Below are 12,225 nucleotides of genomic sequence, written 5' to 3'. Positions count from 1 at the left end.
CATGCTCATGTAAAACGGTGTGCAGGAATTCAGCAGAGCTCGTACATGATGTGAATGCTTTCACAGTTGGGTCTTCCTCTGATAGGGTAGGGTAAACCTGTGAAGGGACTGGAGTCCTTGAGTGTACCGGACAGGTCTGCCACCTGGGTCATACAGAGGCATATGACCCATGTCGAAAAGGGATGAGAGTAGGTTTGGCATAAAGATGGGCTAGTAGGGTGTTATACAGGGTGAGTCAAAAAGGACTTCACAACTTTGGAATGATATAGAAATTTATTGAGACAATTTACAGAATTGGTAGATTTGTCATTATGTAGCAAACAACCTCAGGTTTGGATCAGTACCCAATTCCATCCCAGGAATGCCAGCTTAGTGCACACTTAAAATGGCTGCTTTTACTGGTGTGGAGTGTGTTTTGGTTTCATGAAATGAACTCTGCAACAACTGTTTGGCACAAATTTTGCACTGAATACAGTAAAGAATCTCTGAGCAGGCCTACAATTTACTCGTGGCACAAGAACTTTGTTGAGACAGGTTGTTCAGTGCGACATGATAAATTACCAGGTCACCGGGGTGTTGATGATTATGTCACTGGTACTGTGTATCTGGATATGTTTGAAAACTTTTTAATTCCTCATCGATGAAAATGAACAAGATGGGATGCTTTACTGCCAGCGAGACAGTACACCATCTCATTTCCTCGCAGAAGTTTGAGGTTTCCTTGATAACGACTTCCCAAGGCAGTGGATTGGCTGTGAAGGGCCAATCATGTGGCCCCTCGCTCCCCTGACGCAACACCACTGCAGTTCTTTCTCTGGAGTTTCATTAAAGACTGTGTGTATGTTCTTCCCCCACCAAACAGAGTAGCTGACTTGAAAAATTAAATCTACGCTGCTGTTGCACAAGTTACACCTGATTTGGTACATTGGGATGTTTGCCGCATCACAAATGGTAGTCACATTGAACGAAAATGACACTTGGCACTTTTATGTGAAACTTGGGGTTGTTTGCTACAAAGTGACACATCTACTGATTCTATAAGTTATCTCCATCTGTATCATTTCGAAGCTGTAATGTCCTTTGTGACTCATCCTGTATATTTTGAATGGGCAGTGGAATAGTAACCTGGAGGGCTGGGGAGGGTTGTGGGTAGAATGTTCCTCGTTTACAGGCATAATGATAGCTAGTTGAAGCCCTGGCAAAGGAAATGGTTAAGCTGTTCCAGTCCAGAATGGTATTGGCAGACTAGGGGGTGTCCCTTTGCAGTGTGCTCCCTGTGTTCCCTCTGCCAGAAGCCAGATTGAGCTCACCAGTGCTCCATTGCCATGTGGTAAGCCTGTTGTCTCCCCCTCCCAGCTGTCAGCCAGCCTTCCCCAAGACTTCCTTCCACAGGGTGTATGTGACCCGGGAGATCCGGGAAAAACCCAGGAATTTTTACATCCGGGAGAATACCGGGAAAAACCCGGGAATTTCTTAGAATTCCAGAAATTTTTCATTGTTTTAGTTTTCAGTTAAATTTTTGTAACTTTGACTGGTAAGAACCAATACTCTAACAAAGAATATTACTGTATCTCGCTAGTGCAGAATAGTACTGCAGCAATAAAAAATGAACGAGAGAAAAGAAACGAAAATAAAACTTAGATCGCAAAGGAAATTCACCATATGCAACAACAAAACACAGTGCTCATATAAGCTTCTGCCATCAGCAAAATGTGTCAACGGCTTTAGGGAGACTATGCAATGTTTCATAAAAACAAATTGCCTCCGATGAACGTGACGCCACAACTGTTTACATTGCGATTGAGTCTCGTATGAGTAACACCTTCTCCCGCTTCTGGCTACAGAAGTGTGGCATTTAGCTGTATAAGCAATAGGAGCAAGCAGCCAGATGCTATCTGGAAAAATTTTATTTGTGCGCCTAAGATGTCAGATTCACGTATGCGCAACAGGCCCGGAACAAGGGGGCAGGGACAAACCGTGGTATCTGCTCCGGGCGGCAGTTTCAGTGGGGAGGGGGGGGCGGGGGGGGGGGGCTGCCAAATTCATATTATTGAGGAAAAAGACCTTGTTTCACAAAGTGCCTAGCATACAGCACATGTTGATCTATCAATTGCTCATATGATTTTGAACGCATCCCGGTTGGTTTTTGAACATTTTTGAACAAATTCTGAATCGATTTCTGAAAGAATCGTAAGTTGATTTTTGAATGCGTGCATAGTGTACATGATGTCTCTGCCAGGGGAATCCCCCTCGCATCTAGAAATAAACTTTCCTGCAGACAAAAGGGGACGGGTCTATAGGAGCTGAGTGGAATAAAGCCGAACAGGTGAATGCCAAGAGCTGTTTATGTGGTTAACTGGGCTTGCAAATGATGACCATTGTTATAGCTACTAGCGAATTCCGTAGATTCAGACTACCAGAGTGGAAATAAATGACTAACAGGAATAACAGGCAACAAAGATTGCATATTGTCTCCTCCATGTGTCCAAGAACATGAAATTTTGACAGAAAATTTTTGGCCAGACCGCTACACCACGAAGGGCCAGTTATACAGACCCCGGCTAGCAGCCACTAAAGTTCTGTTCTGGGAGTAGTGCAGAAAACGCGTTGTACGAACACGTAATAATGCCTAACCGGAGAATAAGTGCGGTATAACTAAAACGGTGATTGTGACAGGGTTAGTGAAATTAACCAGAGAATAAGTTTTGACACTGACAGGAATAGTTACAGAGTTAGTGCTGACAAGATTGTTTGTTAGGAAGAGGACGGAGAAGAAACGGGGACTCACACAAATTGCGGAAGAATATGACGATTTGAATTTATATAAAAATTTCGTACTACTACCTCTCGATCTCATGCTTCAGAAGCTAGAATGTATGAATGAAATGTGAAACTATTTCCTAGCATAAAACTTTATGTTTGTATTATGCCTAATAGGCACTTGATATTGGTACTTTGTGAATTATATTCCGTCGTGTTATAAAAGTGACCATTTGTGCCAAAACAGTCTCATTTATTTGGTGTGTGTAACAACTGCTGCAATATTGGGCAGGCCTATTTTGTTTCATATAGCAGTGACAAAATACACGTAATCAGATTGAGAAACCACACCAGTCTTGGGAACAATTTCTATTAACAGCTTTTCTAGTATTAGACAATGACATTTTGTTTTTTCATGTAGCAAAACGTTGACGAACTTTGATGAGGTAATAGATTATTTCCCAGAAAGGAAAGTATGCCGTATAAAGCTGTGGCAAGATTAGAGAGAAAAAAAAGGTAGGACTTAACGATTGAAGAAATATGTACTGTCTTGCTTGTCTCTTGCCTTTACTCGTTTTATGTATCCTATATTTAATTTTATGTCACACAAATCAGCAAGTTATTAGTTAATAGGCCGTAAAGACTGTAAATTTTCTGAAGAGTTCTTGTTCTGCCAGTTATAAATAATCCTATCCAGTATTAATTGCAAGATTTTTTAAAAGAGGAGCAGGGTGTCAAACCGGCCGATTGGGACCAGGAGAGGCACCACGGGACATTTTAATTTCCACTGTCGTGAATATAGTTTGATGGCAGTCATTCCATTACAAAATATTACATGTTTGAATTCCATAGAGCGAAATACAGAGACGTGCGATGGAAGAATGCTGTGTGGAGAAGCGTGGCACTGCACTTAGACCAAATAACATGTCTTACGTTCCCTCGAATAAATATGTTTTAAGTATGAGACTCTTCAGAAAGATGTGCGCTACAAAATGAAGATATTTTTGAAAAGTCAGTTTTTTAAATTTTTGGCGTCCTACCTCATGCTCGAGGGAGGGGGAGCGCCACTATCTAATATTGCCCCGGTTCGGAAATTCCTAGATCTGGTCCTGATTTACAGAGCAGTCTGAGTTGTGGTGGGAGGTGGTAGTCGCCATGTGACCCGTGTTTAAATTAAGTGATTTTGCTGTTTCCTCTTCTGTTATTGCTCTCAGGTCAAATGAAAACAAAACGGATTACAGTGGCCGGAGCTATCAAGTGAATTAAAATACATCCACATAATTACGGAAGGCTGAAATATGTAATTAGTTTCAGGTTTTATTTTGTTTCCACCTTTCTGACAGTCAAGCATTAATCGCCTTGCGGAACAATGAAGCTATTTTTGTCGGTTTTCTAAAGAAATTTGACTTTTATTAATCTTTTCTGCTGAGGCAGTCAATTTATTTGAAACGAAGTGTTTAATTCCAGACTATTGGCTAGTTTCAACTGTTTGCTGCATTTCAAGTTCACATTTTCTATCTTCTACCTCGTATGGCATTATGCCTTAATAAAGAACCAAATATGAGATAATACAGTACTGGTACTCCAAGAAAATTTACATCTGAATCTGGACATACGGATGTGCACTTTAAGCCAAATGATGCATTTTAGTATAGTTCACAAAATTCCCATGCTCTTGGAGTATCCTCAATGTCTTGTTTCTTTTATGACATAATGTAAAATCTTTTAATGTTTTACACATACGGACTTCCTGCGTCATCGTAGCTGTGCAAGTGCAGCGCGGCGACGCGTGTTATCTGGCGCTCTCTGGCAACTGCTGAAACAAATCTATTTCTAACAGGTCGCGGGAAAATATTCTGAATGGTTGTTTGGAAAGCGTTACTTTCAAAGTAAATTGCGTTTTACGCAAGATGAACTCCGTGCACGAATGTCCGATGAATTTCTTAAATCACGTAGCGTTTGACTCTCAACTCTGAGAACAACCATCTAGAAGAATTTCGAGCCCAGAAGATCAGACATTTACGCCGTTATTAAAAATTTTACTGGCACATTCGTGTGATGTATCTTAAAGTGCAACACGCGCAAAAAAGGTCAACATTATATGTGGAAGCTTAGCTTTTCTTGCAACTTATCAATCTTCGAGACCAATATTATTTGTGAAAGCTTTGCTTTTCTGGTAGCAACACTATGTATATTAATTTAAACCATTAACTTTTCTTATTTGTGTGTTCGCGCTACTTAAGAGTGATCTTGCTATTGGCCGACTACATCACGTGTCCTATGCTGTCATCATCTGGCGAGATCACGTGACATGAGCTATGACTGGCTTACAAAAGCGTGTTGCTATCTCGATGTGAATGCTTCGGAAAGTAACAAGTGGTGTTAGGTGGTATTTGAATTTATTCCTTTGTAACACAAAAATATGCAGCGTACATGTTGCTGCACATCAGACATCTTTCCAAAATGTGTTTTTTACCCCGAGTTTCGTTTTCTAAAGCCGGTGTATAAAACCACAACTATTTAAAGGATTGATAAGTTTTACAGTTCCGAGGAAAAGTATGCTGTTACTTAACACGGAAAAAATGTATTTTCATCTGGGAGAAAGTGAATTTTTAACCGGGAAATCCGGGAATTTTTTTCCTCATACATGTATGCACTCTGTTCCACTTCCCACCTCCTGTCTCCTCTCGTCCACTCTACACAGTCCCAGCTGAGCTGCAATACCAGCACAGTGTAATCATCGAAACGATGCAGGTGTGTATGTGTGTGTGTGTGTGTGTGTGTGTGTGTGTGTGTACTCTATGTCAACTGTAATAGTCTTGTTACTTGTGATTTGTTATCTTTACTCTTTAAGTTATTGATTGAAACAAAACTAAAATTGGAATTTTTATGTACTATTGTTTGAACATATTTAGCTGAGGTAGTAAGAATGATTAAGGATAGGGATTGTTTTGATTATATGTACAGCATCATCATCTTACGAGACATTTTGAAGTTTTCCACCTCAGGTGTTATTTTGAAAAATAACCGAGGTGGTAAACTTCAAAATGTCTTAACAAATGTGCAGCTGTGGCACCCCACATGAAGAAAATGATCATCATCCGTTTGCCTGCAGGATAACGGCCTCTAAACCAGCATATACATTACAGTATTCAATTGTAGACTCCAGAATTTCCCCTGCTTGTTTCCCAATGTCACCTACTTGCCTTCTGTTAGCTCATTGTTTAAATATTAATATCCTTTTCATTACAGTGATAATTATGACTTTCATTCCACTCTCTTCTCCGATCCATTTGTTCGTTTCCTCTCTGTAGTCCTTTCTATTGCTCTCTGAATGACTTTTAATTTTTGACTGGTCTTCACATTGAAAGTCCGCATCTCTGTGATGAAAGTTGAAAATGTTTCTTTTCAGGCTCATTGTAAACTTAATTTTGAAGACACAGTTGAGTTTATCAAAGGAATATCATGCCGTTTTTACTCTTTCATTTGTCTGTTTTGCTTGTTGCCTTCAACTGCTCCAAATACTAAAGATAGTTAACTGGTTCTGTGACTACATTGTTAATTGGTACTGCTTTTCAGTATGTTTGTTATATTTTATTTTATATATTTTTGTTACTTTATATAGTAGCATGACCAGATTAGGGCCTTCCAAACCCTTCTTATACCGGACCAGTCTTAGTACAGTTAATTGATTTTCACAGTTGCTTTCAAACTTGATGTGTTAAGTCCCTCAATTTCTTGCCGAAATTTAATTGCTCTAAAGGCAAACAGTACAATGTCATCGGCAGAATGAAGGTGGGTCACATATGTTCCACTAACATGTATGGTTTTCCAATTCAAGGCTCTGAGTTGTATGGAATCTCCTTGCCTGGCTCCTCTTTCAGTTTGAATTTTGTGCTACCCTAATGAATCATTATTGACATTTATATTCGTCAGTATATTGGTGTAGGTTGATTCAGTGTCATGTTCCTCAAATGTTGTCACTACATACTTTTTTGAAACTGAGTCAAAAGCTTTCTCAGACTCAGTGGATCCCAAAGTGGTAATTCATACTTACTGCTACCTTCTGTAGTTGCATTTATGATATGTAAATGGTTTGTTGCACTGTATTCACTTCCAAACCTCAAGTATTCCTTTGTATCATTGAAATGCAATATTTTTTCAGTGCAGTTGATGGTAATTGTATAGAATATCTTGTACATAATGGGGAGGTGACTGATAGGCAAAAAACTACAGACCTATATTCTTTCATGTGAAGTACGGTAATCCTAGCACTGCTCAGAATTATGAGAACTGTTTCCTCTGCAGACATTTTGTAATTAATTTTGCAAGTTCCTTTGTATTTCTATCCCTCCAGTGTAAACCATCTTATTGAAAAACCTTCCCCAAGCATTTTTCTTTTCTTAGTGCCTTGACTGTTTTTACCCACTTTATGCATCATCATCAGCATATGTCACACTTAGAATATGTTATACAATTCCATTGTTAATATTATCTGTTAACTGTAGCATTTTGTTTTTCTTCTTACAGATATGTATGGTCTGGCATGCTTGTTGTACTGGGAATTTACATAAATGTGTACAGCAAGAACAGAGGTAAAACAGACATTCCAGAACTGTTTGGGAATGTACAACGAAAACTTCAACATTTGTTAATAAAACTGAAGTACAACAAGTACTCTTCTCATAGCCATACTTTGGCACATGTATGAAGTTTATTACTAGCTGTGATATGTAAGAATCTCCAGAAGAGTCTCACACAGTATGAAAGAATCTCAAAATATCTTAGTGTATGTTTTTGTACAAAGATTACAAACATCAGTATTTTGTATTGTATATATTTGTAAGAAAATAAATTATTTTATTATTTTTTACTTAAAAGATCTTTCTCTGATGTGAGAAATGTTGTAGCTGCTCAAAGTTTTCTCAACCTTTACAGTATGTTTTTAAGAGAATAATTCTTGTACGCCAGAGAACTCAGTCTGACAACTGGCAGAGTTTCCACAATATTGAAATGTAATTGGTAGACACCTGTATATTACTCTGTGGTAGTTTAGTTCTCTGCACATACAGTAGTAAATAGTGTACCACTGAGAGAGTATCCATGAAGAGCCAACAATACAGAGATTTATTTTTGGATAATGATCGTTCTCTTGCACAAACATAATGAAACATCAAAAACCTTAACTGCAATGTGTTAGTAACCATAAGGTTACATGATACGAGTTACTGTATTTACTCGAATCTAAGCCGCATTCAAATCTAAGCCGCACCTGAAAAATGAGACTCTAAATAAAGGAGAAAAAAAAAATTCCTGAATCTAAGCCACGCCTGAAATTTGAGACTCGAAATTCAAGGTGAGAGAAAAGTTTTAGGCCGCACCTCCAAATCAAAACAAAGTTGGTCCATTATAATATGAGACATAATTTAGGTCGAATGAATGACGATATAGCTACAGTAGTTTGGTTCGAGCCGTAAGCTTAGCAGTTAACCTTTACCAGGTAGCCATTGCTATGCATCAGACGCTCCGTCCGTATTTATATGTGGTTTTTTTTCCCCCCCATCAGTCTACTGACTGGTTTGATGCGGCCCGCCACGAATTCCTTTCCTGTGCTAACCTCTTCATCTCAGAGTAGCACTTGCAACCTACGTCCTCAATTATTTGCTTGACGTATTCCAATCTCTGTCTTCCTCTACAGTTTTTGCCCTCTACAGTTCCCTCTAATACCATGGAAGTCATTCCCTCATGTCTTAGCAGATGTCCTATCATCCTGTCCCTTCTCCTTATCAGTGTTTTCCACATATTCCTTTCCTCTCCAATTTTTGCGTAGAACCTCCTCATTCCTTACCTTATCAGTTCACCTAATTTTCAACATTCGTCTATAGCACCACATCTCAAATGCTTCGATTCTCTTCTGTTCCGGTTTTCCCACAGTCCGTGTTTCACTACCATACAATGCTGTATTCCAGACGTACATCCTCAGAAATTTCTTCCTCAAATTAAGGCCAGTATTTGATATTAGTAAACTTCTCTTGGCCAGAAATGCCTTTTTTGCCATAGCGAGTCTGCTTTTGATGTCCTCCTTGCTCCGTCCGTCATTGGTTATTTTACTGCCTAGGTAGCAGAATTCCTTAACTTCATTGACTTCGTGACCATCAATCCTGATGTTACGTTTCTCGCTGTTCTCATTTCTACTACTTCTCATTACCTTCATCTTTCTCAGATTTACTCTCAAACCATACTGTGTACTCATTAGACTGTTCATTCCATTCACCAGATCATTTAATTCTTCTTCACTTTCACTCAGGATAGCAATGTCATCAGCGAATCGTATCATTGATATCCTTTCACCTTGTATTTTAATTCCACTCCTGAACCTTTCTTTTATTTCCATCATTGCTTCCTCGATGTACAGATTGAAGAGTAGGGGTGAAAGGCTGCAGCCTTGTCTTACGCCCTTCTTAATACGAGCACTTCGTTCTTGATCGTCCACTCTTATTATTCCCTCTTGGTTGTTGTACATATTGTATATGACCCATCTCTCCCTATAGCTTACCCCCACTTTTTTCAGAATCTCGAACAGCTTGCACCATTTTATATTGTCGAACGATTTTTCCAGGTCGACAAATCCTATGAAGGTGTCTTGATTTTTCTTTAGCCTTGCTTCCATTATTAGCCGTAACGTCAGAATTGCCTCTCTCGTCCCTTTACTTTTCCTAAAGCCAAACTGATCGTCACCTAGCGCATTCTCAATTTTCTTTTCCATTCTTCTGTATATTATTCTTGTAAGCAGCTTCAATGCATGAGCTGTTAAGCTGATTGTGCGATAATTCTCGCACTTGTCAGCTCTTGCCGTCTTCAGAATTGTGTGGATGATGCTTTTCCGAAAATCAGATGGTATATCGCCAGACTCATATATTCTACACACCAATGTGAATAGTCGTTTTGTTGCCACTTCCCCCAATGATTTTAGAAATTCTGATGGAATGTTATCTATCCCTTCTGCCTTATTTGACCGTAAGTCCTCCAAAGCTCTTTTAAATTCCGATTCTAATACTGGATCCCCTATCTCTTCTAAATCGACTCCTGTTTCTTCTTCTATCACATCAGACAAATCTTCACCCTCATAGAGGCTTTCAATGTATTCTTTCCACCTATCTGCTCTCTCCTCTGCATTTAACAGTGGAATTCCCGTTGCATTCTTAATGTTACCTCCGTTGCTTTTAATGTCACCAAAGGTTGTTTTGCCTTTCCTGTATGTTGAGTCTGTCCTTCCGACAATCATATCTTTTTCGATGTCTTCACATTTTTCCTGCAGCCATTTCGCCTTAGCTTCCCTGCACTTCCTATTTATTTCATTCCTCAGCGACTTGTATTTCTGTATTCCTGATTTTCCCGGAACATGTTTGTACTTCCTCCTTTCATCAATCAACTGAAGTATTTCTTCTGTTACCCATGGTTTCGTCGCAGCTACCTTCTTTGTACCTATGTTTTCCTTCCCAACTTCTGTGATGGCCCTTTTTAGAGATGTCCATTCCTCTTCAACTGTACTGCCTACTGCACTATTCCTTATTGCTGCATCTATAGCGTTAGAGAACTTCAAACGTATCTCGTCATTTCTTAGTACTTCCGTATCCCACTTCTTTGCGTATTGATTCTTCCTGACTAATGTCTTGAACTTCAGCCTACTCTTCATCACTACTATATTGTGATCTGAGTCTATATCTGCTCCTGGGTCCGCCTTACAATCCATTATCTGATTTCGGAATCTCTGTCTGACCATGATGTAATCTAATTGAAATCTTCCCATATTCCCCGGCCTTTTCCAAGTATACCTCCTCCTCTTGTGATTCTTGAACAGGGTATTCGCTATTACTAGCTGAAACTTGTTACAGAACTCAATTAGTCTTTCTCCTCTTTCATTCCTTGTCCCAAGCCCATATTCTCCTGTAACCTTTTCTTCTACTCCTTCCCCTACAACTGCATTCCAGTCGCCCATGACTATTATATTTTCGTCCCCCTTTACATACTGCATTACCCTTTCAATATCCTCATACCCTTTCTATGGGTACCCTTCCTTTTTCACGTGCTTCATCTGGTTGGAATTGATTGCGTATTTTTCTTTGATCTGATAAGTGCCGTTCTCTCTGTTATAGGTGTTTACGTCACTCTAAGCTGAAAATGCATTACCGTATTGTGCCATGCATTGTTTGTCGCTTTCTGATAATGAGTGTTACCGGCCTGTCGCCGCTCGCCACATGGCTTGCTTTTGTGCACGGTACCGCTGCTTACAATAAAAAAAAGAGAGAGAGAGAGAGAGAGAGAGAGAGAGAGCGAGAGAGGGGGGGGGGAATCGTCTCATTAGCGAAACAATGGCAAGAGACTGCTATTTGTTGTTACTTACACTGCTGCTTTCTTTGATAATGACCAACAAGAACCAAATAATAGGCTGCGTATGATAGAAGATGTTCTGAACGAGAGTTTAGCGAAAATTTTTCTCCGTTTGAAAATCTTTGCAGACGCCTCTTTTAGTACATTACATTCTGCACCGAAATCTAGTCAATTGCCGTGCTTCATTTCTGACTGTATCATTATTAGGCATAAGAATAATACTAATATAAACATGACCTGATATGCGTATCCTTCCGCGTTTGCTGTTGTCTCACTCTAGTTTGTTAGTTTATTAGGCAGACAGGATTTAAATGAGATAGCTGCAAACACGAAAAAATACACGACAAAATGTTTATATTCGTATTATTCTTATGGTGAAGAGAATACTGCATGTGATTCACAATTCATAAAAGTTCCTATTAGCAACCATCTCTTCTCACAGGTAGGAAAAAATTCAGAACGTAAAGTTTCCCATATTGACAAACATCCCAGTCTCACCAGTCGGATTTTCATAGTACACTGAAATGCTGCTACATTCGAAGATGAACAATACGAAATTTGTATTTCCTTCATTGGATAATGTATGAAAATGCAGCGGTCGAAACTTGGGGCAGAGAAAAAATCTCGTCTTCCACCCCGTTTTTTTTTTTTTTTTTTTACTGACGGAGAGGTTTTGGCACCAGTATTTATCTTTGTGCCCGCAAAGCATGCCTGTGTAACGCTACATATATTCGACTGCAGAAGTTAGTTGTGGCGGCACCTACCATCATTTTTCAGAACTTCCGCTTACTTTGCACTCGATTCTAAGCCGCAGGCGGTTTTTTTTAATTACAAAAACCGGAAAAAAAGTGCTGCTTAGATTCGAGTAAATACGGTATCATATTATCTTTTAAGCAAGCAATTTTCCATGTTTCACTGTAAATATAACTTTTGTATTTTTAAACTTGAAACATGTTACTTACCGATTGAATAAATATCACAAAGACTGATGCAGATCAGAACTGATTGCAATAATACATTATTTTTACAGATACTGCAGCATGCTTTGCACTATGTCTTGCTGTATTGACTTGA

The 12,225-nt window shown here is 39.2% G+C and overlaps 1 protein-coding gene across 2 annotated transcripts in view; it reads left to right on the top strand.

The window, feature by feature from the left end:
• The window catches only part of LOC126473700 (adenosine 3'-phospho 5'-phosphosulfate transporter 2-like), a 61,266-nt gene extending 53,700 nt beyond the window's left edge, over window positions 1-7,566 (top strand). The window contains exon 7 of one of the 2 annotated variants that reach the window (XR_007586518.1): window positions 7,291-7,421. Coding sequence is in view for 1 of the 2 variants with exons in the window: in XM_050100940.1 (XP_049956897.1) it covers window positions 7,291-7,471 (181 nt within the window). In the remaining variant the exon portion in view is untranslated. Of the gene's footprint in view, window positions 1-7,290 lie in introns of both variants that reach the window. The other variant, XM_050100940.1, reaches the window with a different exon arrangement.
• Window positions 7,567-12,225: the final 4,659 nt, after the last annotated feature.

The sequence above is a fragment of the Schistocerca serialis genome, chromosome 4 (genome assembly GCF_023864345.2).
Source record: "Schistocerca serialis cubense isolate TAMUIC-IGC-003099 chromosome 4, iqSchSeri2.2, whole genome shotgun sequence".
Lineage (NCBI taxonomy): Eukaryota > Metazoa > Arthropoda > Insecta > Orthoptera > Acrididae > Schistocerca > Schistocerca serialis.
This window is presented reverse-complemented; position numbering and strand designations above follow the sequence as displayed.